This window comes from Microtus ochrogaster, unplaced genomic scaffold, assembly GCF_000317375.1.
Source record: "Microtus ochrogaster isolate Prairie Vole_2 unplaced genomic scaffold, MicOch1.0 UNK1, whole genome shotgun sequence".
Lineage (NCBI taxonomy): Eukaryota > Metazoa > Chordata > Mammalia > Rodentia > Cricetidae > Microtus > Microtus ochrogaster.
In genome coordinates this window covers 26,711,954-26,737,088 of record NW_004949099.1, presented here as the reverse complement: position 1 = coordinate 26,737,088, position 25,135 = coordinate 26,711,954, and the positions used below count along the sequence as shown (strand labels likewise).

Below are 25,135 nucleotides of genomic sequence, written 5' to 3'. Positions count from 1 at the left end.
GTGTGCACATGTCTCACAGAGTGCCTGCAGCAGGGTAATTCACAGCATTCTTTCCGTGATCGTTTTGTTCATTTTTACATGTCTGTTTGATTACATGTAATTGAAATGTTCTTATGTTCATGTTGCTGCTTCATTTTATGACCTCGAGCATTTAAAAAATAAAGTAAAATGAGATTAGTAACTGATTGGCACCCAACAATTTAATGTCACTGAATCCCTGTCCTCATCACAGGAGGCAAGGTGGAATTTGGTAAGGATGCAGGTTCTGTGTTGGGCAGATTCAGTTTTTATTTTGTTCCTGTGTGACCTGTGACTCTGGCAAAGTGGCCGTTTGTTTGTTCATTTGTTTGTTTTGTGAATGATAGCATCTGCCTTGCAGAGGGGGCTGTTGAAGATTAAGAAAATAATATCTGGTATATAAGATTTGCTTAGTAAATGTTACAAATTACTACTACTTTTGTTACTATCGGCCAAGGACCGCAGAAGGAGTTGCCTCAGATGAATGTGGGTTTGGAATCTGTGAAAGCCAGACATGGGCAGCAGGGTGGGATGTTAAGCTCTGGCCCAGCCAAGGGCTCAGCCAGTTTGGGTTGCCATGGTGAACTGTGCTGTCTTGAGTTGGAGCAGGAGTCCTGAGCCTTTATACATAATTCGTCTTATACAAACATCAAAATGGACACTTAGCAAAAAAGGACAACGAAGAGGTTATTTACATAATTGTCTCTCTGCATGTTATTCCCCAATACACTAAGGTATTCACTCTGCGTATGTAAATATTACTGTATTGCATACACTAAGTCACGATGGGCCGCGGATATGGGTGGTCACTGGAAGACAGTTTCCACAGAAGGTTGGCAGGCACAAATAGTCTTCCAGCCATGATGGTGTGTACCATGACTTCCATGTTCTGAGATCAAAGCTTAGCCTTTTTTTCTGTGAAGAAACTGGAAGGCTAGGAAGGGAAGCTGCTCTCCTCATGTCTCTGGGCCTGTGTGTGCTAGTGTCTGTTTCTTTCTGCCCATTTTCTGTCCTCAGTCTCTGTACTGGCTCTTTCTACCTGCTTGTTTGGTACGTGGCCACCAGCCCAGGCTCTAGTGCCCGTTACAACTGACCTCAATTCATGTCTTAATGGAATGGGGGGGGGTGTGGATACCCCATCTCTGTATCGCCAACCACAGTCTTTGCCACGGAGGCAGTAGGATACCTATAACCTCCCCTTTCCAGTGGTTTGCCAGCTCACCCTCTGAAAACAAGGGTTTAATAAGCACTTATGATGTACTAGAGACTCAAACAGGCACTAAGCCCTGCCCTCAGGAAGGTATTTTCTCCATGGGACACAATCAAAGCAGAGGTGGGGTGACTGAGGGAGCTTCCCGGGTACCGAACTCTCCTTGCTCCTCTCCCTTTGCGACTTCAGTCGTCCCTTTCTTCCGTCTGCAGTCTCCAGCCCCATCCTGGGGTCCCCTTCCCTTTCTTACCTCCGTTCTGCCGTTAGCAGTTTGCTGGCTGCCTCCCAGCTGGTCTCGCCATGGCTGACAGCACCCTGTCCTTCAACTAGCAGGCTCCGCTCAGTTTTCCGTTACTCTGAACATCACAGCCATCCTCACAGACACCCAACCTTGGCGTGCTTGACGGTTTTTCCATCCAGTCAGCTGTCCAGTTGTGTGAATCTGTTTCTTCTCTGTCTGCTCACATCTGTCTGCTTTTCCCAGTCCTGGCATGGTTCCTGGCTTTACTTTCTCCTTTCCGACCTATCTCATTAGCCGGTCAGATTAGCATTCCTGAAATGCGCCGATGTCCTGTCCTTCAATCTTATCTTCTGGGCAGAAGGTGCCCTCCTTCTCCTGGCATCTCAGGACTTCCCTGGGCTGTCTTCCCCTTTCCTTTCCAGTTGCCTTGGTTTCAATAGTCTTTTAATTAAAAAACTGTTTATGAGTGATTTGCTTGCATGCATGTCTATGCACCACTAGTGTGCCTGGTACCCTAGGAAGTCAGAAGTAGTTGATGGATCTCCTTGGACTGGAGTTTTAGAAGGTTGTGATCTACCATGTAGGTACTGGGAATTGTACTGCAAGAGTAGCCAGTGCTCCTAACCACTGAGCCATCTCTCTCAGCCCACTTTTCCATATTCTTGACGGCTGTGCTAAAGGATTCAGAATGAGGTGGGACTGCCCAGAACCACATCCCTTTTTCCTTCTTCCGGTTTCCTCAAGGTTTGGCTCCTCTTTCTGATTGGCTCAGCCTGGTGTGGCCCATTTTGCCTTCCTCCTCTGAGGTTCTCCAGCTCCCTCTGACCCCTCTCTCTGCTCATTACCATTTGTTAGCTACTCCATGCTACACCCTGAACAACAGGGTGGCCGGGTGGCCGGGCAACCCCAGCCCGCCTTTGCCAAGCTACTCCAGGTAAATACAAAACCTAGCTGAAAACAGAGCCTTCCTCTTCTCAACCAGCTTCAAGACAAACTCCCCAGGGGCGGCTTCAGGCAAGTGCCACCTGTGCTCTGCCTGCACCGAGCATCTGGAGTGGCTTTGGTTTCTTTGAATTGGGAGGCCTGGTCATCTTTAAGTCCTTCACAGCATGCAATGGAAGGGCTTGCAAAACTGTGGCCAGCTAGACTGCTTGAAGCCAGATGTATGAGTGAGCGGATAAGGGAATGATGAATGCCACCGTGTGCAGCTTTCCTGGGAGTCTCTTTGCCTCCCTTTTCTCCATGAAGGTGAAGTATAGCTTTTTTTTTTTTTTTCTTGCTGACTGGCTGCTTTAGAACAACATTTAAGATTCCAGCGCTCCTTCATTTCCTGTCTCAGGCCCCACTTGAGAAGCAGCAGATCTGCAGGTGCCCTTAAGGCTGGACCACTGACTTGAGTTGAAATGGGGATGTGAAATCTACCCGTTCCCTTCAGAAGGCTGCCCCTGTCAAAACTCAGCATCCTCCAGGGACTGGCTCTCAGACATGAACCCCCATCACCACATCACCTTCGACTCCTGTCATGGATGCTCAAGCCAGGCAATCTCTATCAAGTGTGGGGTAGGATTTGCAGACAGCATAGGTTCATCTTCTGGTACAGTGTAAATCATCTCCATATAAAAAATACTACCCAACACAATGCACTTGCTGTGTCAATAGCTGTTGTTTCGTGGGGAATAATAATGGAAAAGAAGTGTACACACTGCCCGTACAGGTCCAGCTGCATCTTTGGTCTGCAGTTGCCTGAATCCAGGGATCTTTGGCCTGTAGTTATGGAGGGCTAGTGTGAGTATTTCAGAGGTACCTGGGCTGTCAGACTGTGTGTTTTGCTAGAATATTCTCTGCAGCATCTCTCTCCGAGTATCCCAACTCTGCCTGGTCAGGTCCTCTTGGAACTTTAGACTTCAGATTAGCTGTCATAGCTTTCAGGAACCTCTTCTGACCTCATTTCATTAGGATCCCCTCCCCAGGGCCACAGTGATGCTATGTTTACCCTTTCCCTAGGCTTCAACTCCCTGTTTCCCCAATGTCTCCCTGTCTCCCCAGTGCCTGCGCCGTGCTGGACACATGAAAGGGACGTAGTATACACATGGTCCATGAACGCATTGAGGTGTGGGTGGTGCAGGAACTGGTGGGTGGTGGGCAAAGCAGATGCTAAGTATGTATCAGTCAGCACCTGCCACAGCACTGTGTTCGACAGAAGCAGAACCCTGGTAGCATTTGGTTACAGGAGTTTACTCTTTGTTCTTCAGGCCTTCTTTGGGGGTCAGCTAGGCAGCTCTGTTGATCTAGGTTGGGCTGGCTTGCACGTTGAGCTTGACTTTTTTTGTTAAGGTGGACAGAGCAATATAGTTCCACAGCTTACACTGTGAAGACCTCTGGTGATGGGCTGGGTCCGAGGGTGAGTGCACACATGACCTCTTGGGGCCTTGGTGGGAATAGGCACACCACTTTTTCTTAAACGAAGTCCTGCTTAGATCCAAGGGCAGAGGGTAGGTCTCACATGGTGAAGATGGGGGTAAGAGGAGGGACTGAAGGAGCCACTCCTGGAGGCTTTTGGTGTCATAGCTGTCCGCTGGGCTCCTGCGTGTCTCTCACTCTTCCCATGGTATTACGTGGCGTCTGTTTGCCCTTTCTCTAGCATCCTCTCAGACTGGGGAAGGGCTGCAAACTGTAAAGTCCTGTAACAGAAGACCTAGCTAGATTGCCCCCCTGAAGGCATTTGGCCAACAGCACTGACGAGGTTGTGGGGTAGTGGAGGGAGGGTATATGGTGACACTAAAAACATGCCCGCCGGCCCTGCCATCCCAGGCTCCGACAGCTAAGTTCCCTGGTAACTGAAAGCCCTGTGGGCTCTCATAAATAATACATGTAATGAGTTTTGAAGAGCATCTCACAGGTGTGGTGGTAAAGTATTAGCAGGAAGGGGTACCACCTTGGCTAGAGTAGCTATTTGACAAGTCAGGCTGCACCCAATGGCACTTCCTTTGTTCAGATGAGAAGTTGGGGGACAAATTGGCCTGTAAAGATATTCTTGTGGTCCAAGAGAAGGACAAGGAAGAAACCTTGAGTGTTTTTCTGCTATATAATCCCTGGGGTAGCAGGGGGCAGAGGCGGGGGGGGGGAGGGGCGGTGTAGCAAAATCACGTGACTGTACCCTGTGTTCTTCCAGGCTCATCTCCCCAGTGTATAGAGATGTTGTACTTGCTCTTCTTAGGAGTAGCTTCTCCTTCCAGGGATGCTGGTGAGGCAGACATTTCTCCCCTCCTGAAGGTTTTTGGTTCTTGGCGATTAGCAATGACTTTCTGCAGCAGAAACTGGAGGTTCAGTTGAGCACTGGGGCTAAACTGGACCCACAGACATTTCTTCCACTGACTTTGCAGGACAATGCTAATAATGCTGCAAACAGGCCCTGGCTCTGGAGAAGCATGGGGTAGAAGGCAGGGCTTGAGGCCATTCCTCCCCAGACACAGAGAAGACATTTGGGAAGACGTCTCAGGATGGAAGGCAGAAGCCTCGTGTAGTGATCTGGGTTATGGGTTCTCGGGGTCTAGGCCGCTGCTCAGTGTAGAGGCCTCTGGATGGCCCCGTGTCATCCGAGGCTGCATTCCTTTCTTCACAAGCCCTCACACATCTCCAGAGGCTGGCCCTTGGATGGCCTCGTGGAAACACCTGGGCCCAAATGTGGCCGGTTCCCGCAGCACAAGAGGAAGCGTCTGAGTGCTCCTCGCTGAGAGCATATTATTATTTTTTTTCTCTCCCTTCTCGCATGAATCATTTTGCCTGGAATCTTCCCAGGGAGGGTTCAAATGGCTAATTGATTCTGTCCCCACAATCAGGGAATCCGCCTCACTACCCAGGCAGAGCAGCTGAGACTTAAGGGGAAGGGGAGGGGAGCTCCGGGCTCACCCAGTCCTGAGCTCAGTGTGGCTGCAGCAGGTGAGAATTTTAGAGCCCAGCAGGCTTGGGGAAGTCTTAACAGAACTTCTCACTTGGCTTAGCCAGAAGTTCTTTAGGGTTCAAGGTCACTTTAAAGGTGTTGAGATGTATGAACTGCCCAGCCGCTGGGCTTGGGAACAGTCTGGCCATTAGCACTTAACCATTACAACTCCCTAGTCCCTGGCGGCTGCCTTGACCCCTGTCTTGCTCTCGATTTCTCTGGAAGAGGAAGTCACACAGACAGCAGGGTCCAGCCTCTAGAAAGGAGTTTCTGTCTGTGTTGTTGTTTTGGATGGGCTCTTCTATAGCCCTGGGGCCCTGCAGCTCTTAGTGTAGGCCAGGCTGGCCTCAAAACTGAAAGAGATCTGTTTGCCTCTCTGCTTCTGAAATGCCAGGATTAAAGGTGTGTGCCTCCGTATCTGGCCTGGGTATTTTATTTAATTAAACTGATTAATGAATGAAACCGTGTGTGTTTGCATCTGGTTAGAGATTGTGTGGGCGGAGAGCAAGAGCGAGGGTGTGTCCTTCACTAATGATTTCATCTCTGAACTTCAGCTTCATCTTTATTTATTTATTTATTTATTTATTTATTTATTTATTTATTTATTATGTTCACAACATTCTGCCTCGATGTATGCCCGCACACCAGAGGAGGGCACCAGATCTCAGTACAGATGGTTGTGAGCCACCATGTGGTTGCTGGGAATTGAACTCAGGACCTCTGGAAGAGCAGTCAGTGCTCTTAACCTCTGAGCCATCTCTCCAGCTTCATCTTGAAAACGGGAGTTGATTGCCCTCAGTGCCCCTTGACCTTTCCAACAGACCACAGCAAGCAGTGGGTGGCACTGGCTTTTGTGCTTCTGCTATCTTTATTCGTTAACACGCTCTCTATTCCCTATCCCAACTCTCTTTAGAGCGCAGAAGGCTTCAGTGGCATGTCAGCCATTCATTTCCCCAGTGAGCCAGCCCCCAGCACCGTCTCTCATTCAGAAGGGCAAATGTAAGGCAAACAGAAGGGAACATGCAGTACAGCGGAAGTTAGGGTCTGTTGTCACCGAGTTCCTGCTAGAGCAGACTGTGCTGGCACTCCACACTGGTGCTGAGGAGAGGCCAGGGGAGAGGGAGGGACGGAGGGACTGGGAGCGATAAGTGCAGGCCCTAGGCTCCTGGCTGGAGACCCTCAGGCAGTCTACTGAGTAGCACAGGTTTGTTGAGGGACTGCTCACTTGGTTCTCAATGTGTGTGTGTGTGTGTGTGTGTGTGTGTGTGTGTGTGTGTGTGTGTGTGTGTGGTGGGGTGAGCCTTCCCACTTTCTGTGGAATCTAAGGCCCACAGCTTGGTATTAGAAAGGCAACCCCCCACCACCTCCACTGACCTAGGGCAGTAAAGCCATTTGCCTAAAGTCTTCTGAAGAGTTACTGCCCAAGCAGAGAGCATGGAGACCTCTGTACAGTGCTGCCAAGTGACGAGCCGACATTCGAAATGCGGGTTGTTTCCACTTTGGTTCAAGACCCAAGATCTGAAATAGGAGCTTGGCAAAGAATTCCAAATTGTGCCAAAAGGACAAATGGATTTATGTTGGGGTGATGAGAGCTTACCCTGAGTGCCACTGGGAATGGCTGGATTCCAGTCTGATGGTTCAGATTTGTGGCAACACTGGGAGAGACGTCTAGGAGAGAGCCCGAACACTTCTTCATTGGCTGACCTTGGGTCATGATCCTCGTTACTTAGTATGCAAACATAATTGATGCTAATCTGAAGACAGTATGCTTTGTTTTGTTTTGTTTAGAGGCGAGGTCTCAGGTGGCTCTGCTGACCTCAAACTTGCTAAGTAGTTAAGGATGACCTTGAACTTCTGATTAATCCCCCTCCCCTCATCTTTACCTCCCAAAGCACTGGGGTTGCAGGTGTGCACCGCCACACCTGGCTTAGATGATGCTGGGGACCAAAGCCAGTAAGTAGTTTGTGTGCACTAGACAGGCACCTTACCAGCTGAGCGACATCCTCAGCTAGAGGGGTTTTAAATAAAGTAGTAACATTGCTAAAATGCCTCATTGACGGAGTAAAGAAAGTGACCCTCTCCTCCCGCGGTCCCAACAACGAACTGAGGTGGGATTCCACTAAAGTTCACTCTGGGGAACAGGTGAGTTTATTAGGCTTCCTGCAGAGCCGTGGGTGAGGGTTAGGGCAGGCACATGGGTTGCCTTGGAACAGTCCTGCCGGAAGGTTTGTAACCAGCATGGATAATGGCTCCCCCATGGCTGTGTAGACAGAGACCCCTCCCCTACTCCTTCTCAGCCTAAAAATGCCAGCCTCTCCCAGAAGCCACATGCAATTAGGACAGACTTGCATATAACTGGCTGAGAGGAACAGCTGGATACTCAGGTGAGGGGCCCACAGCCCTCCCCACCCCTCCTAGGAGGGAACATCAACAGCCAACAAACCCAGCCATGATGGTCTTTTGCAAACATGCCTAGCTGAAGTCATGAAAATGGTGACAGTTTGGCTTGGGCTATAGTCCTGCACAACAAATAATAAATACACCCAGTAAACCCATTTGCATATATTTTACTATTTAGGGAACTCTTTCATATATATATATATATGTGTGTGTGTGTGTGTGTGTGTGTGTGTGCGTGTGTGTGTGTAGGTACATATACATACATACATACATACATATCATCATATGCTCATATACATAGAAAACCTGGTTTAAAACTTTTCCAAAATACCTAGATAGGTATCATTAAAGTATGTCCTTGGCGAGGATCTTAGGCTTCTGGGCATTTCCTGTTTCTCTTTTCCTTTCTTGATGCCACACATTTTGGAGAAATTTCCTTTCCTGCATCTCCCCTGATTCCTTGCCCCTGGTGACCCAAAGCTGTGGGCCTAGGGACCATTCAGGGACACCTTAAAATCCAGCCCTGAAGTAAACCTTCCCTCTTTTTAAGTTGATTTATCTTGGGTATTTGTTACAGTAGCAGAAACTGAGCAATATCAAGCCTTGTCCGACTGTGGCACGTATGGGTATTCTGCTCTCTACTCTGGAGCTTTTAACCCATTCGTAAACTGCTAGGAGACTATGGGGTTGTAATCCCCGCTTCCCCCCCCCCCCAAGGCTTATCCTTACAGTTGCTGAAGTTGGAGTTTGAGGAGTCACTAATATAGACCCCTCTTATAACGTCTTACTTCACTCCGTCTATTCTTAGACACAGAAAGAGTCTGCTGAAGGCTTTGAGTGTTTAGCGATGGGCAATAGGATTTGGTAATGGTGGGTGAATGAGTTTGATTGATGTGAACTGTGAGTTAGACCTGCTCAAATAATCAGGCGCCATTTGTTGACCTCAGAAATCTAACCTACATTCCTGTTATGGTATGAATCGAGGCCCCCTTTGAGAATCATTGCAAACTTTTACATTAACGAGAAAACACACACATGTGCGGACACACACACACACACACACACACACACACACACACACACGAAACACGATCCTTCTTGTTTCTCCTTCTTTCCTCTCTAAGAACCAATTGAGAAGAAAGTGCACAGTTGCCAGAGTGAGAGAATGAGGTTATGGACCATAATTCATGTGGCTTTCAGAAACATAAATCACGCAGCCTGCTGGAAGGGCTTTCCGTTCCAGGCGAGCCTCTGAGAGCAGTAGCCACAATATGCATAAAGTATTTGGGCTTCACGGTCCTTCCGAGTAACATTTCCATCAGAAGGTCAAGGGAATTCATCCTTTGTCGTATTGCTGTCAGGTGAACGCACACCGGCTGGAGGCGACCTGGACACAGTTCTCAGGCGGCGGGGAGCCACCCTGCTCCGCCTTCCCAAAGTTATAAGCTGAAGGCTCCGTACATTACGCATATTTGAACCTATTCAGTCCAGTCGTGTGTTCTTTCTACTGTTTTACACAGGTGCCTCCAGGGGGATGTTTGGAGATTTCACCCCTAGAGGAGTTACTGCCCTATAGTGCTCAGCTATAGGCTTCAAAGGCCCACTGATATTTTGCAAAATTTAATGTCTCTCCTTATGTCAGACGAATAATGTATGTTGTGAAGAAGCTTTGGAAAAATGAAGCAAAGCAAAACAGCAAATGGAATGGGAGTTGGTATTCTCTGTCCCTCAACCCAAATCTGGCCAGTTGCCCACTTTTGTAAATAAAGTATTGTTGATACAGTCATGTACATTCATTTCTTTATTGTCTGTGGCTACTATTGTTCCACAAAAGCTATGCTAAGCAGTTGCTACACAAGCTGAGTGTCTGCAAAGCCTAAAATATGTGTCCTCTGGCTTCAGGAGGAAATTTGCTAAACCCCGGCAGAGCACATAAATTCCTAGGAAGTGTCTACTGAGGGAATATGGGTTGATCTATGACCCATGCTGAAAGGTGATCGTGGCCGATTTTCTGAGGTAGGCTCTTCAGTCTTCCCTTCATGTGTAGGCAGCATTAACCACAATCCCATTTCTGTACCCTTCTTTTATTATATAACAATAAGTATATGGGTATATTCTAAGGCCACGGACTCTTCTCATGTGACAAAGTTTTTACAGCATAGGAGAATATTATATAGGTATACTAGGATTATTGAAGCATTCCTGTATGGATATGTCATAATCCCTTTTTATCTTTTATAGACAATTCTGTGATAAATATTCTCATATATACATGTTTGTTTGGGTTCATGTTTATAATGTCTCTGAGCCCAGGTGAGGGATTATTCCATTTTAAATCATAAATACTTTTTTTGAAATTAGGTGTGTCTCATCTTCCTATCATATAAGGACTTTCTAGGATTGTTTGGGTTTTGTTTTTGTTCTTTAATTTTTTTTTTAAAGTGGATCTCATCTAGCCTAGGCCTTTTTTAACTCACTGTTTGGCTGAGGAGACATTTAAACTCCTGATATTCCTGTTCCACCTTCCTGATGCTGGGATTACAGACATATGCCATCATGCCTAGCCAGCTGGGAGTTTCTGGCGGTGCTGTTGTATGAATGGTTATGTCTCTGCTTTTCCTCTCTTGTACAGATATAGTGAGCAGTTATTAAATACTTGGTGGCATGCTTTCTACTCCGTTCACCTCTTAGACTTAGACTGCACGCTGTTTTTTGTTTGTTTGTTTTTTTAAGGATGTTTTCAGGATGGTGCAACGTCCATTCTATTAGTTTCCAGCGGCTGTCGTTAACAGATCTGCTGACTTAAAATACACATTTATTCTTTTCTAGATCTGGGAGCCAGGAACCCCAAACCCATTTCACTAGTGCAAATCTATGTGTTATCAGCGCTTGCTTCTCTTCTTGTTGGCTACTGGCATTCCTTGGCTCAGCTGGAGTCTGTTTCATGGCTGCATTACCTTCTCTTCTGTGCCAAATCTCCCTCTTCCTCTGTCCAGAGAAGACATATGTCATTGCATTAAGGATCCATTTGGACATCATTGGTCTAGTCACATCTGCAAAGCCCTTTATTGCCCCTGAAGGTAACATTTGGGTGTTCACAGAATTCGGGATGAAATGTCTTTAGGGGATCATTGTCCTGCCTTGTGCACCATCTCTTATTCGTTTGAAAATATGTATAATGCTGAGTATGGTGGTCTGTATTTGTAGTCCAACTATCTGGCACTTCAAGGTCAGACTGAGCCACAGTACAACATAAGCGGGTTCTGGGTCTGTGCTAATCACCTTCTGTAACGAGGATGCCAAAAGGACTTGTGTAAGAAAAACTGTGGATAAGAGAGCTGAACATAGGCTGTGTAGACTGTGCCTTGTGGATACCCAGGTTCTTGCGCTGCCTTGGTTAAGATAAAATGTTTGCTCTGCCCTATCGTGAGCTAATGGTGCAAGCAGTCACTGTTAACCGAGGTGAAGGACAGGTATGTAGGATGGCATTTTGCAGGATGATCTTAGGTGGTCTGCAGAGACACAGCTGGCCTCACACAAAGGGACAGTTCCTTCATCTCTCTGCTTACTCAACAGAGTCTCTGCTTGCTTTCAGCATGTCCTCAACATTTTTCACCCCTGCCAAACCTCTTCTATCAAAAAAGAAAGCAGATCACGGGCTGCAGAACTCTAGAGAACTTACTAACCTTATTTTATGTTTGCTGTGTTTATTTTTACAGCTACCCCTTCTTCCCCTGATGGCAGTACCACAGAGCACCCCATAAGAAAGAAAATACAGCTCCGTGGTAGAGCATTTCCCTGGCATTTGAGAAGTCCTAGGTTCAGTGTCTAGTACTGAAGAAAAATAAGATGAAAGGGTAATGATTTGCAAATCCGAATCAAGCTGGGCATAGTGATGCACATCTTTAATCCCAGAGGCAGGTGGAGAGCTGTGAGTTCAAGGCCAGCCTGCTACATATAGTAAGTTTCAGGACAGCCAGAGCTATATAGAGAGAACCTGTCTTGAAGCCCCCTCCCCACAATTCAAACAAACAAGCTAACAAAACCCTCACGGGTTAAGCAAATACAGGACACGTCTTTCCTACAGCAATCACCTGATGACTGCGGTGAGGTCTGTGATAGACTCAGGAGCCTCCAGCCTTCGCCCTCTGCTCTCTGCTTCTTTCACATCAAGTGAGGCATCCTGAGTCCCAGGCCACAGCTGGATGCTCTCTGCGTTAATGACCTCCTCATTTTCTCTCATTTCAATGCATCTGATCCTTTAGGGACCACTGAGCATCAGAGTTGTGAATATTAATCTCGTGTTGAGATTGATCACAGCCTACTTTAACTCAGGGCCTTGGGCAGGAGGAGGCCTGGCTTCACCCTGCCTGTCCTTTGCCTTTCAGTGAACATCTGGAACACAGAGAAGTCTGACTTCAAGGCTAGGACTGGCTGTTATTTGGACGCGGCACAGATGTTAGGGGAAACTCTCTCTCCCGGCTCATCAGATTTCCATGGCATCTTTTTGATGACTACTTCCTGCTTGCAGGACTGCAGAACTGGATTTCCCTGTTTGGATGGTTGTAGGAAGTGTGAATCTCCTGTCCTGGTCCCCTCCCCACCAACAGTCTCCTGGCCTCAGATATATGAGTGTGTGTGTGTGTGGGGGGGGCGAGGCGTGGGGACCATATCACTTCCCCTTAAGTGAGGAAGATCTTCCTTGTTAACATTTCCATCATCATTACAAAAGAACTCTTGTTACTTTAAAATGCTAGCCCACAGACCATGGTTCTTTTTTGGGGTGGGGGTGAGAAGTGGAGCAATAGGTACAAGTTTTATCACCCAGCGCCTTCCAGGCCCGTGTTCACCCCACTCCTCAGATAGCTGCAAGCAGATAGGATTTGCTTCAGCGGCGCCCCTGGAGTTGGTAGGCTTTGACTCCCCGCTTCCGCAAGGAACGGTGGTGTGTAAGCAGGCTGATGGGTAGCGCATCTGACATGTTTGGGAAGCATCTCTGGCAGCCACCTCGTGCCTGCGCCTTTCTCTTCTGTGACATGGAAAGCTGCCTCCCACGGCTTTAGCAGACATCCACGGAAAATACTGAATTCCACAAATGCATGCTTTTAATTCCCTCCCATTCATAAATGGGAAAACCAGGGGCCAGAAATGAACTGGCTTGCTCAAGGTCATGTGACTCGACCATGTCCAGGCCAAGTTCTGAGTGCAGCCACATTTGATGCCAGACCTAGCATTGGCCACTGTAGCACCCATTTATCCGGACTAGAGAAACAGTTCCATCCTGGGGCTGATTCTTTTGGGATCCTGGGGAGCTCTGCTAAACCCTGGCAGTACCCGGTGGAGCCTCCAGGGAATTCGGGTCAGTCTGGTTTGTGTCCTGTGAATTCTTTGCTCTGTTTTGCTCAGTTTTCTCAGCTTTGGAATGGTGTGACAGTTACCTCTTCCATGATCAGAGTGGTGGCCGCTGCTAACCTGCCTGTCTTCCTAAGACTAATGACGGAAAGTAGAGATCCTTGATCAGAGGAAGGAGGGAGAGGAGACAGTCCAAAGTGCCAGGAACTGGCTAGCCCAGGCAGAGAAAGATTCTGAAAGGAGCCACTCACAGAGGGGCACTCTCCTGGTCTCTTGGGTTGCTCCCTGCTGCTCAAAGACAAAGCAGATGCATCTGGGCCTGGGCCCAGGTTGCCAGGGTAACTGCTGCAGCAGCTGCCTGGGACCTTGCAGCTGAGGCCCTTGGTTGCCAGGGAGGCCACAGAGCTAGAGCAAACGGGCAGGGGGCTGCCGGAGGAAAGCTGCTTCTCCATGTAAGGGAGGCTGGAGAAAGGCCGTTCGTGGGATCACACAACCTTCCTTGTGGGGTTGTGGACAACTGAGACAGAAGTGGACCCTGGTAGGCAGCTCTGTGACCAGGACCTTTGGTGCTCATTGTACCTGACGACAGCAGTGATGTCTCCTTTACTGCAGCCCTACTAGGTGCCAGGTGCTGTATGAAATGCTTTATGCAGCTCTCACCATTGACAAGCAGGTTTAGAAGTCAGGCTGGCTGTCTCCGGAGCCTGTGAGCACATACCCATTGTTCTATGTCAGGCTACCTCTGTAGAGATGCTGTGTGCCAAGAGTCCCTTAGGTGCCTGACGTGTTCTTTCTAGTCTGGCTGGCATCAACCCCGCAGGACAAGACAGGTGGACTCACCTGCCCTCTACAGTAACTGGACATCCAGGCTTTATAGTGTACACCTGGTGAGGAGAGATAAGGTACTTTTCAGAGACATTGGCTGGATGATTTCATTGGTCACACCATTTCCTCCGGGGTTGGCATGAGAGCGCAGGGGCCCTGTCAGGATGCTCAGTTTTGGGCTAGGCAAGGAGGGTCTTCATCACCTTGATGTTCTAGGAGCTTGTGGACCCCACCACCTGCTCTTGTTGGAGCAGACATGCAACCATGTGAGTCGTAGGATCCAGTGCTATCCTGCCTGCCGTCTCTGGGCTTCTGTTCTATTCAAGGAAATGGGGGAGATAATACTAATGGGGGAGATATCATGGCAACCAGGAGAGGTGCGCATGCAGGTAAGGCCCCGTTAGCTTGCTGTCCTGATTAGCTCCGGGAAACTGAGACTGGGAAGGGCATGCTGTCTTGCTTTCCTGGATGTTCAAACCATGAAAGGCCTTTCAGTGTAAGGGTACAGAATGACCCCTGTATTCCCAAGACAGGGTTCACAGAGCAGATCCGGCAGGGGCTGGGAGCTGTGTTTAGAACGCTCTTTTAGTGGGCATTCTGGTTAGCCAGTATGCTCGTTTGTAACCCAAGAGGCTATCTGCACGCTGGGGGCAGAGGCCTTCAGGCGGAGCTGGCAGGTCTCACCTGCCAGACCTGTTCACCAGAACTCGGCCTGGCGTCAAGTTTCGGGGTTGGACTGCTGTTTTCTTCTTCTTTCTCATGGAAAATTTCAACTACTAACAAGAGCAAGGTGAACACTGTCACTTGCTCTGCCATACCGCACATCATCTGTCACAATGACTAACTTCTAGAGTTAACCCAGAGTTGTGACGAAGTGATTCCTTTGTGTGTGTGTGTGTGTGTGTGTGTGTGTGTGTGTGTGTGTGTGTGTGTGTGCGTGCGCGCGCGCGCACTAGAGAGTGGGTGGGGGCCGTGGTCACACAGGCATGCGCAGATCAGAGGACCATTTGCAGGTTAGTGGATTCCGAGGGCTGTGGTGGCAAGCACCTTTATCAGCTCGGCTCAGAATTTTCCTACTGGAATGTATGGGACTGAGAAGAGGATGAGAATGTTTTCACTTGTAGAAAATTAATACAACCGGAGATGACCATGTTAAACATTTATAGAATTATCTTATTTTTCTATTGGGGTGTACGAAGGGGGCTGAAAGGCTCAGTGGTTCAGAGCACTGGCTGCTCTTGCAGAGGACCTGGGTTCAGCTTCCAGTACCACATGGTGGCCTAGACCATCTGCGGCTCTGGTTCCGTGGAGCCGATGCTTTCTTCTGATCTCTGTGTGAGGGTAGCAGGCATACACATGGTGAACACATACACATGCAGGCCAAACATGCATACAGATGAAAGAAATTAACCTGAAATGTTAGAAAAGTGCAATTCCTTTTTTTTTTTTTACCTGAAATGTTAGAAAAGTGCAATTCCTTTTTTTTTTTGTGAATTTAAAAAAAAATTGAATCTTTTTTTTGTTTTTGGCTTTAGTTTTGGTTTTTCAAGACAGGGTTTCTCTGTGTAACAGTCCTAGCTACCCTGGAGCTAGCTCTTGTAGGCCTTGAACTCACAGAGATCCGCTCGCCTCTGCCTCCTAAATGCTGGGATTAAAGGCATGCGCCACCACAGCCCCGCAGGTTTTTTTTTTTTTTTCTTTCTGAGACAGAGTCTTGCTGTGTAGCCCTGGCAAGCCTGGAACTTGCTACACAGATCAAGCTGGCTTCAGGCTCATAGAGCTCTGCCTGCCTTTATCTCCTGAGTGTTGGAATCAAAGGTGTGCACCACCATGGACAACTTATTTTGAAAGGATATTTTGCCCAAATGAGTTGAAGATGTATGCTTATTCAAACACCTTCACCCAGATGTTTGTGACAGCTCATTCATTGTTGCCCACAATAGGGAGTGCTCAACCGCCCTTCAGTGGACAAGCACATAAACAAAGTGAACAGTCACCTGTACATTGGAGTATTGTTCTGTCATTTGATATGGGCACACTCTAAATGCACAGTGCTGAGAGAGAGAGAGCTGGGCAGGAAGGTGGCCTGCTGCAAGGGTCAAGCCCTAGACATTCTGGGGAACGTAAGACTGAGGCTACAGAAAACACACGGGTGGTGAGCAGATAAGATGGACACAGGAAGGGGTGACATAAGGGGTGACTCGGCAAACCACAGGGGACCCTGAGGGCAGTGAAACAGTGCTGTATGGGCTGATAATGGCGGCACTTGTCAATTAAAGACTTGTCTCAACTCTTCAGGAGACAGAGCATTGAGAGAGGACCCCAAGGTAAAATATGGGCTCAAAATAAGAGCATTATCTGCGCCAGTTCTTCAGTGGTAACAAATGGGGCGCACCAGTAAAAATGTCAGTGAGCAGGGAAGCCGCAGGGGGTGGAGTCGATGGGAGCTCTCTGTACCTCCTGGCCAGTGTTTGGGCAAACCTGAATTTGCTCCAGTGTAGTTTGTTTATTAAGAAGAGCTTGAGTGAGGTGTGATGGCTCACACCTTCAAGCCCAGTGCTCAGGACGTAGAGACAGGTGAATCTCTGTGAGTTCAAGGCCAGCTTGGTCTATAAAGTGATTTCCTTGACAGCCAAGGATACACAGAGAAACCCAGTCTTGAAAAACAAAAAACAAAACAAACAAACAAAAACAAAGACAGACAGACAGAAAGACAGGAAGAAAGAAAGAAAGAAAAGAAAAGAAAAAGAAAAGAAAAGAAAAGAAAAGCTTGAATTCCTACTTCCCTGGATCTTCTGTGAGGACGGCTGTGGCTATGACACACAGCGTGGCCCTGGCTTTTGCCGTGGGCAGCAGCTTTGGTAAGACTGTGGCGTGGAGAGTGAGCTGGACCGTGACTAGATGGGCAACTGTGGATTCTTAGGCTATGGATGCCAGAGAAATACGTTACCCTATAAGCAGTGGGGGGGGGGGCACTGAGAAGTACATCAGGAGAGTGGCATGGGGGGGTGGATGCTTCAGGAGGCCTGGGTTGTCTTATCCCTCCTCCCAACTCCGTGCCCTCTGTAGAACTGGAAGACTGTACTAGTAGTCAGGGATGTTGTCTTCAGGCTGAAGGGTCTGGGGCCAAAACCTGGCCCAGCTTCCCAACCCCTTTCTCTCCCTGCCCCACCCCTTTCATTTTTCTGTCACATTGTGCCACGCTTTGGCTGGCTGCTTTCCCTCAGGGGACATCTACTGAAGGGGCCCTGCCTGGGGAGCAGCTCCATTTGATTTGATTTGATTTCTCTCTTTGAAGTCTCCAAGGAGAAAAGCCAAGGCTGAGCCTGTTCCTAGCAGCCCCTAGAGGGGAGGCAGAAATCAGGAGACTGGGAACCAACTCCCTTGGGGCTGAAGAGTGGGACAGACCGCAGAGGCTGAATGGGAGGTGGTCTCTGACTGCTAGACACCTTGATTTCTAGCTAACCAAACTCAGAAGGTTCTCCATGTGCCCCTGCTTTGGAGGCTCTGGCTGGCTGTGTGTGTTAGGGGAGGTGTCTCTGCCCCTTTCAAACTGTCTCCTGTCACTGCAGTATGATTTATGCGCTCTTCCTCTAAAATAAGAACACTGGCTACCGACACTGCCCTGTAGTCTGTCTAATAAGCAGTATCTTCTTGTTATGCATAGGATGCCAGGGGCCAGAAGACTGGGGGGGGGATTCACAGCGGGCTGTGCTTTGTTTTGTTTTATCATGGAAAACACCAAGCTCTTGGTGGATCCTAGTCTATCGTAGTGTCCAAGGCTTTGTTGTCACCTTCTGAGGGCTGCAAGTTTGATTCCTAGCTCAACCTTGCACTAGCTTTTAGGACCATAGCCTGATGATGTCCTCTGAGCCACCCCCCCTCCCCGCCCGCCATCACCTACAGAGGTGAAGTTGGGGACGCCATGGTACCCGCCTTCTAGGGATGCCCTGTGGTTGACATGAGAGAAACACTCACAGAACATGAGCCCTTGAAACACCAGCATCGAGATGATTCTAACAGTGGAGTGGTTGGAAGTTGTAGGGGAATATCTGAAAAGATTGTCGTGGCTGTGTGTTGATACAGCTGCTGGGTCTTACAAGAGTAACGGCATTTCCATCCGTTTATACACACGGGCCTGGGAATGCACATGCCTGTGCAGCTGTGATAGTTCATAGAACATAGTGTGGCCTTTGCCACGCCTCCTAGCTTAGTTTACATGAATCCTTTGTTCTTCCTTTGTAGAAACTGATGAGTGAGACCCACACTCATGTGCTTGTGTGTAAAAACTGATAGTGAGTGAGAGCCACACCAAGTTTGTGTGGTGTTTGTATCTGTGGGGCATGTATATCTGTGTGTGTATGTATGTATTCCATGTATGTGCATGTGGTGTGTTTGTGTGTGTGAATGTTGCACGTGTGTGTATATATATGTGTGTGTGAATGTTGCATGTGTGTATATATGTGTGTGTGCATATATGGCATGTGCTGGAATGTAACTTTTGTCTAAGTGTGTCTGGTATGTGAGGTTGGTGTGCAGTATGTGGTACATGCACTATGTTCCGTGTATGAACTTTGTGTTTATCTGTGTGTTGATGTGAGTGTGTATGTGTGTGTGAGTGTCAGGTGAGGTGCTCACAGCTGCTTCGTGGCCTGGGCAGAGGAATGTGAAAAGCATTAGTAGCAATTTGTTGGTCAGGAACTGTTTTCTGATGGATCTATTTTGCTCTGGGAGAATTCACTTGCTGGGCTTGGATTTCACTTGTGGCGACCTCAGATACTGTGTGCAAGAACAAAAACAATCAGCATCCAAAACTCATCCTGGTGATGTGTGATTCCAGGAGTCCCATAGTGTTATGGGAATGGTCGCGGGACCTGTCCTCCAGGCCTTGCTGGAAGGAGGCCCTTCCCGCCAGGGCTGCTGAGCAGCAGTGTGGGCTTCCTGCTGCCTACCCTCAGGATGGACTTAAAACTCTCTGCTGTCCCAAAATGTTTGAGTCTGAGTGTTAGTAGTTTCAAAAGGATATATTTCTACCATGTTTTAAATATTGGCACTTTAGAATAACATTGCACCACTCTCTTAAAAGCAGATCAAACTGAAACTCAATAACGTTACAGTTTAAAAAGTTGTCTTCTCATGAGATGTTACTTAATCCACAGGCATGCACGTATAGGGTGCAGCTCCATTTATCTGACCTGGGTTCTGCCCAGATCAAGGTTCTGGGCATGCCCATAACCCCAGAAGGCAACCTTGTCTTCCTCTGAGTCAACATGCCCCTAAAGGTTGTCTTCTCCCTCTAACACTGTAAACTACCTCTCCTGGTCTCATGTTTCCTGGCTGATTCAACAACAAAGTCTACACATTTCAAGCCTGTGTGGTATGTAGTCCGTACTTTCTCTCTGCACAGCACTCCCTGAACAAATGCCTCACTTTGAAACATCGCTTCTATTCTTACTGGATTTTTGGAGCTTCAAACGCTTAGTTATAAAGCTCTGATTCTTGAACAGATTTTCAGGTGGACATAAGCATTGACTTCTTTTGGGTCTTTATCTGTGAGTGGAACTCTCAGGTCTTGGCAAGAATTCTGCAATCTATCACTATTCTCCACTGTCCATTAAAAAAAAAACCCAAACACATAAAGATTTTGACATCATTTCTTATCTTTTTGAATTTATAATTCTCTTCAATTTCCTTCACAGAATTTTATCTTAATATAGTTTTATGCTTAAACCTTATAAATTGATTACCATAGTTCTTTTCAACCTATATACAAATAGAAATAGACATTTTGATTTTTAAAGTTACATTTATTAATGAATTAATTTGAGCACAAATGGTTTGTGGTCCTTTGAATTGATGAAGGTTTTCTTTTCTTTTTTTCTTTTTTCTTTATCATTTTTTATTGGTTTTTATTGAGCTCTACATTTATCTCTGTTCCCCTCCCTGCCTCTCCCCTCCCCTTCAACCATCTCCCAATTTACTCAGAAGATCTTGTCTTTTACTACTTTTCATGTAGATTAGATCCATGTATGTCTCTTTTAGAGTCCTCATTGTTGTCTAGGTTCTCTGGGGTTGTGATTTGTAGCCTGGTTTTCTTTGCTTTATGTTTAAAAACCACTTATGAGTGAGTACATATGATAATTGTCTTTCTGGGTCTATGCTTTTGTTTTTTGTTTGATTGATTTTAAGTTTTTAGTTGCAGGATATATACACCATAAACAATCCTCTCTTTGGTACTTTTCCAAGGGCCTTAAACTACAGCAAGAAGTCTAAAAGGCTTTCTTTTAAGATAATAGGTAGAGAGTGGGTGGGAGAGAATACAGGTGCAACAGACCCACGGAAGTTAAAGGAAAGACACGGGAACCTTCAGCTTTGAAAACCGGCCCTATACTCTCAGTCTTCAGATGGCCACACAGCCCAGAGAGGGAGGGAGCCACCACAGGTCACACACCAATTCCAGAAGTGAGATTAGCACTTGGGTCTTATCACTGATTTCAGCTCTCAATTTGATTATTTCCTGCTGTCTAATTTTCTTGGGTGAGTTTGCTTCTTTTTGTTCTAAAGTTTTCAAATGTTTTGTTAATTCACTAGTGTGGAATTTTTCCAGCTTCTTTATGTAGGCATTTAGTGCTATGAATTTTCCTCTTAACACTGCTTTCATGTGTCCCATAAATTTGGGTATTTTGTATGGTCATTTTCATTGACGTTTAGAAAGTCTTTAATTTCTCCCTGTATTTCTTTCTTGACCCATTGATGATTCAGGTGAGCATCGCTCAATTTCCACTTGTTTGTGGGCTTTCTGGAATTAGAATTACTGTTGAATTCTAGCTTTAAGCCATGGTGATCTGATAAGATATATGGGATTATTCCAATTTTTTGTATTTGTTGAGGTTTATTTTGTTACTGAGTATATGGTCAATTTTTCAGAAGGTTTCATGAAGTACTGAGAAGAAGGTATATTTTATGTTTGGATGGAATATTTGTAGATGTCTGTGAAGTCCATTTGAGTCATAACATCGATTAGTTCCCTTATTTCTCTGTTAATTCTTTGTCTGACAGACCTGTCCAGTGGTGAGAGGGGAGTGTTGAAGTCTCCCACTATTAGTGTGTGGGCTTTAGTGTATGATTTAAGCTTTAGAAGTGTTTCTTTTAAATATGAGGGTACCCTTGTATTTGGGGCATACATGTTCAGTATTGAGATTTCCTCTTGATGTATTTTTCCTCTGACTAATATGAAATGTCCTTCTTTGTCTCTTTTGATTGATTTCATTTGAAGTCTATTTTGTTAGATATTAGGATAGCTACAGCAGCTTGTTTCTTAGGTCCATTTGATTGGAAATTTTTTCCCAACCCTTTACTCTGAGGCGATGTCTATCTTTGAGGTTGAGGTATGTTTCTTGTATGCAGCAGAAGGATGGATTCTGGTTTTGTATCCAATGTGTTAGCCTGTGTCTTTTTAGAGGTGAGTTGAGTCCATTTATATTAAGGGATATTAATAATCAGTGATTGCTATCTCCTGTTAATTTAGTTTTTGTTGTTGGTGATGCTAATTTGTGTGTTTTTCCCTTCCTTCGGGATTTGCTGCTATGATATCATCAGCTGTCTTTTTGTTGATGTAGCCAACTTCCTTGGGTTGGAGTTTTCCTTCTAGTACTTTGTGTAGAGCTGGGTCTGTATTGGTAAAATCTGGTTTTGTCATGGAATATCTTGTTTTGTCCATCTATGGTGATTGAAAGTCTTGCTGGGTATAGTAGTGTGGGCTGGCATCCTTGGTCTCTTAATATCTGCATAATGCTTGACCACGACCCATTGTGTCCAATGAGAAGTCAGGTGTAATTCTGATAGGCCTGCCTTTATATGTTACTTGGCCTTTTTCCGTTTCAGCTTTTAATATTCTTTATTCTGTATGTTTAGTGTTTTGATTATTATGTGGTGAGGGGACTTTTTTTTTTATCCAGTCTATTTGGTGTTCTGTATGCTTCTTGTATCTTCATAGACATATATTTCTTTAGGTTGGGAAAGTTTACTTCTATGATTTTGTTAAACATCTGTTCTGTGCTTTTGAGTTGAACTTCTCCTTCTACTGTACCTATTATTCTAATATTTGATCTTTTCATGGTATCCCATATTTCCTGGATATTTGTGTTAAGCTTTTGTTAGATTTATGTTTTTTTTGACTGATGATTCTATTTCCTCTATTGTATCTTCAGTGCTTGAGATTCTCTCTTCCATCTCTTGTATTCTGCTGTTTATGCTTGCATTTGTGGTTCCTGATCACTTTCTCATGATTTCTGTTTCTTTAATTCCCTCAGCTTATGTTTTCTTTATTACCTCTATTTCAGTTTTCAAGTCTTGAATAGTTTCTTTCATATGTTTGTTTGCTTTTTTTCTTGGTTTTCTTTAAGGGATTTGCTGATGTCTTCCAATTATTTGTTTGTCTTTTCCTCCATTTCTTTGAGGGATTTTCTCATTTCCTCTTTAAAATTTTCAAGCATTTTCCTGGAGTTATTTTTTACGTCATTTTCTTCTGCTTCATCTATATTTGGTTGTTCAAGTCTTGCTGTTATAGGGTCTCTAGATTTTACTGGTGTTGTTTTGCTCTCTGTGGTGTTGCATGTGTTCTTACCTTGTCTACCCATCTTTTCCTCTGGTTGGTGTAGTTGGGGCTGTCTGTGACTCTGATGATTAATCGTCTGGGTGCCAGTGGATCCGAGGTTCAGATGGTTGTTCTTTGTGGTACAGTCAGTGCCATGGTTCTAGTTATCCCATTGGTCACTCTGTGTTCCTGGAGGTCACTCAGTGCTCCCAGGGTTTGCTCTGCTCCCGTGGAGTTTGCTGTCTTAGGCCTACTCTGGTGTAGATTCCCGGCTTAGACTCAGTTTCTGTAAATGTCCCTGGTCTGGATCTGCTCCAGGGCAGATCCCTGGCTTAGGGTTGGTCCTGCAAAGGTCTCTGGCTCTGATATTCTCCTTCAGAGGTCCCAGACTCAGGTGCACCAGACCCTTAGGAGACCTGGCTCAGGCCTACTCCCTCAGAGGTCCCAGATTCACACCAGGACCTGCAGCAATTTCTGACTCTGGCCCACTTGCTCAGTAGTTGCTCCCCTCTATCTGCTCCTGTGGAGTTAGCTGTTTCAGGTCTGCTCCAGTCCAGGTCGCTGACCCAGTCCTGCCTCCGCAAATGTCCCTGGTCTGGATCGGCCCCAGCCTGTGTCACTGGCTCAGTCCTTCTCCTGTGAAATTTGTTGCCTCAGGCCCACTCTTGCCTAGGTCACTGACAGTCCTGCTACTGTGGCGTTCACTGCCTCAGGCCCTCTCTGGCCTAGGTCGCTGGCCCAGTCCTGCTTCTGCAAATGTCCCTGGCCTGGATCAGCTGCTCCTGTAGAGTTCACCATCCCAGACCCCCTGCTCCTGTGAAATTTGCTGCCTCAGGCCTGCTTTGCCCTAGATTGCTGGCTCAGTCCCTCAATGAAGGTTTTCTAGCACCAATATTTAAAATTGCTCTTTTTTGAACACCCAGACATTTTTGACATTTTTGGGGTCTTCCATCATAGTTAGACTCTGGATGAATTCAGCCTTGGTTTTTGGGAGCAGGACCATTTTGAAGAGTAAGGTGGGAAGAGGGTGGCATTCTCAAGCTGAGCTGGAGAGCATAGTGATGGAAATTAGGCTCTTAGGTGGATCCTTCATACTCCTGTCTGCAAACCCATTGTGAAGTCTTGCTGTTTCCCTACATGGCTCTGTACTGGTTTGCAGCCCCCTCCCCCACCTTATATGATGATATGGGAAGGGGACACTGGACCATTGAAGGATTGGCTTGAGTGACTTACAAAATTCATGGGCTGTGGAAGGGGACTGGATGTAACCTTTAGGCAGAAGGGAGCCTGGGGTATTTTTGAGAAGGTTGTCAGTGAAGAGCAAATGTGGCATCTTGAAGAGCTGGATCTATTGAGGACCCAGGAAGGGGTTGCTGCACCTGAATTGTAGTGACAGTATTAGGACTTAACAAAATATTGGGTTGTGACCATTAGGACATCAGGACAGTTAAGGTTTTTAAGGGTTTTAAGGACTGAGGTGAGTTTTTTTTTTTTGTTTGTTTCATTTGTTTTGTTTTGGTTCACCTCCCAGCTTTTGAACATTCCTCCTGGTTGTCCAGACCCAGCTCCATCAGTCAGTTCTTCTCCAAGTGTGGACTAGGTTCTTTTTAGAGGTACTTGAGATGCTTAGGAGCTTAGAGTAATTGAAAGCAGTATAGGCAGGACCTTGAAGAACATTGGAGCTCCAAATACCTTTTGGGTCCTGCCTGCACTAATGAGAAAAATCTTAACATTTCTCCCCGGGCCACCTCCTTTTTGTTGACAAAGAATAAGCCTCTTGGGCAAGGCCTCTGACCCTTTGGCAAGCCCCAGTTGTAGTGTGTAAACAGGACTTTAAAAAGTTATTTTCATAGAACTCATTTCCGATATCCCAGGGTGCAAGGGCTGGAGCGATGTATAGCTTTTTAGTTTAAGCAAATTCATTCCAGTGAGAAAAGTTAGTCTGCTAATCATATGGAGTAACAAGGTAGCCAGTGGCCTATGCATCAGTCAGGAACCTTGATGGCAACAGAGAGTAACTCAAGCCTGGGAAACAGTAGATTAGACCGTATAGCAGAAAGGGGCCCTTGCCAAATCTCTGCATAGCAAAGTTGGGGCTCTGTGTGGGTTCTGGGGGGCATGGGTCCACTGCTGTTCCTAGCCCCAGCCTGATGCTCATCAGCTCCTTGCTTCCTACAGAGATCCGCATGCAGCTGGTGGAGCAGTTCAAATGCCTGGAGCAGCAGTCAGAGTCGCGGCTGCAGCTGCTGCAAGACTTGCAAGAGTTCTTCCGCAGGAAAGCTGAGATCGAGCTGGAGTACTCCCGCAGCCTGGAGAAGCTGGCCGAGCGCTTCTCCTCCAAGATCCGCAGCTCCCGGGAACACCAGTTCAAGTGAGAAGTTGGTTGCGGGTCCTGGGATGGGAGGTGGCCCTGGGCAGGAGAGCTGTTGGCAGAGGCAATGAGCAAAGGAGGCTAAAACCAGATCCTGACCTGCAAGGTCCTGCAAGGTCCTGCAAGGTCCTGCAAGGTCCTGCAAGGTCCTGCAAGGTCCTGCAAGGTCCTGCAAGGTCCTG

General features: G+C 46.7%; 1 protein-coding gene across 3 annotated transcripts in view; it reads left to right on the top strand.

Annotated features, from left to right (window-relative positions):
• Srgap3 (SLIT-ROBO Rho GTPase activating protein 3) overlaps positions 1-25,135 on the top strand; it is a 221,035-nt gene that overhangs the window by 88,149 nt on the left and 107,751 nt on the right. For all 3 annotated transcript variants that reach the window (XM_005364988.3, XM_005364989.3, XM_005364990.3), the window contains exon 2: positions 24,761-24,953. In XM_005364988.3, the coding sequence (XP_005365045.1) occupies positions 24,761-24,953 (193 nt within the window). The remainder of the gene's footprint in view (positions 1-24,760; positions 24,954-25,135) is intronic.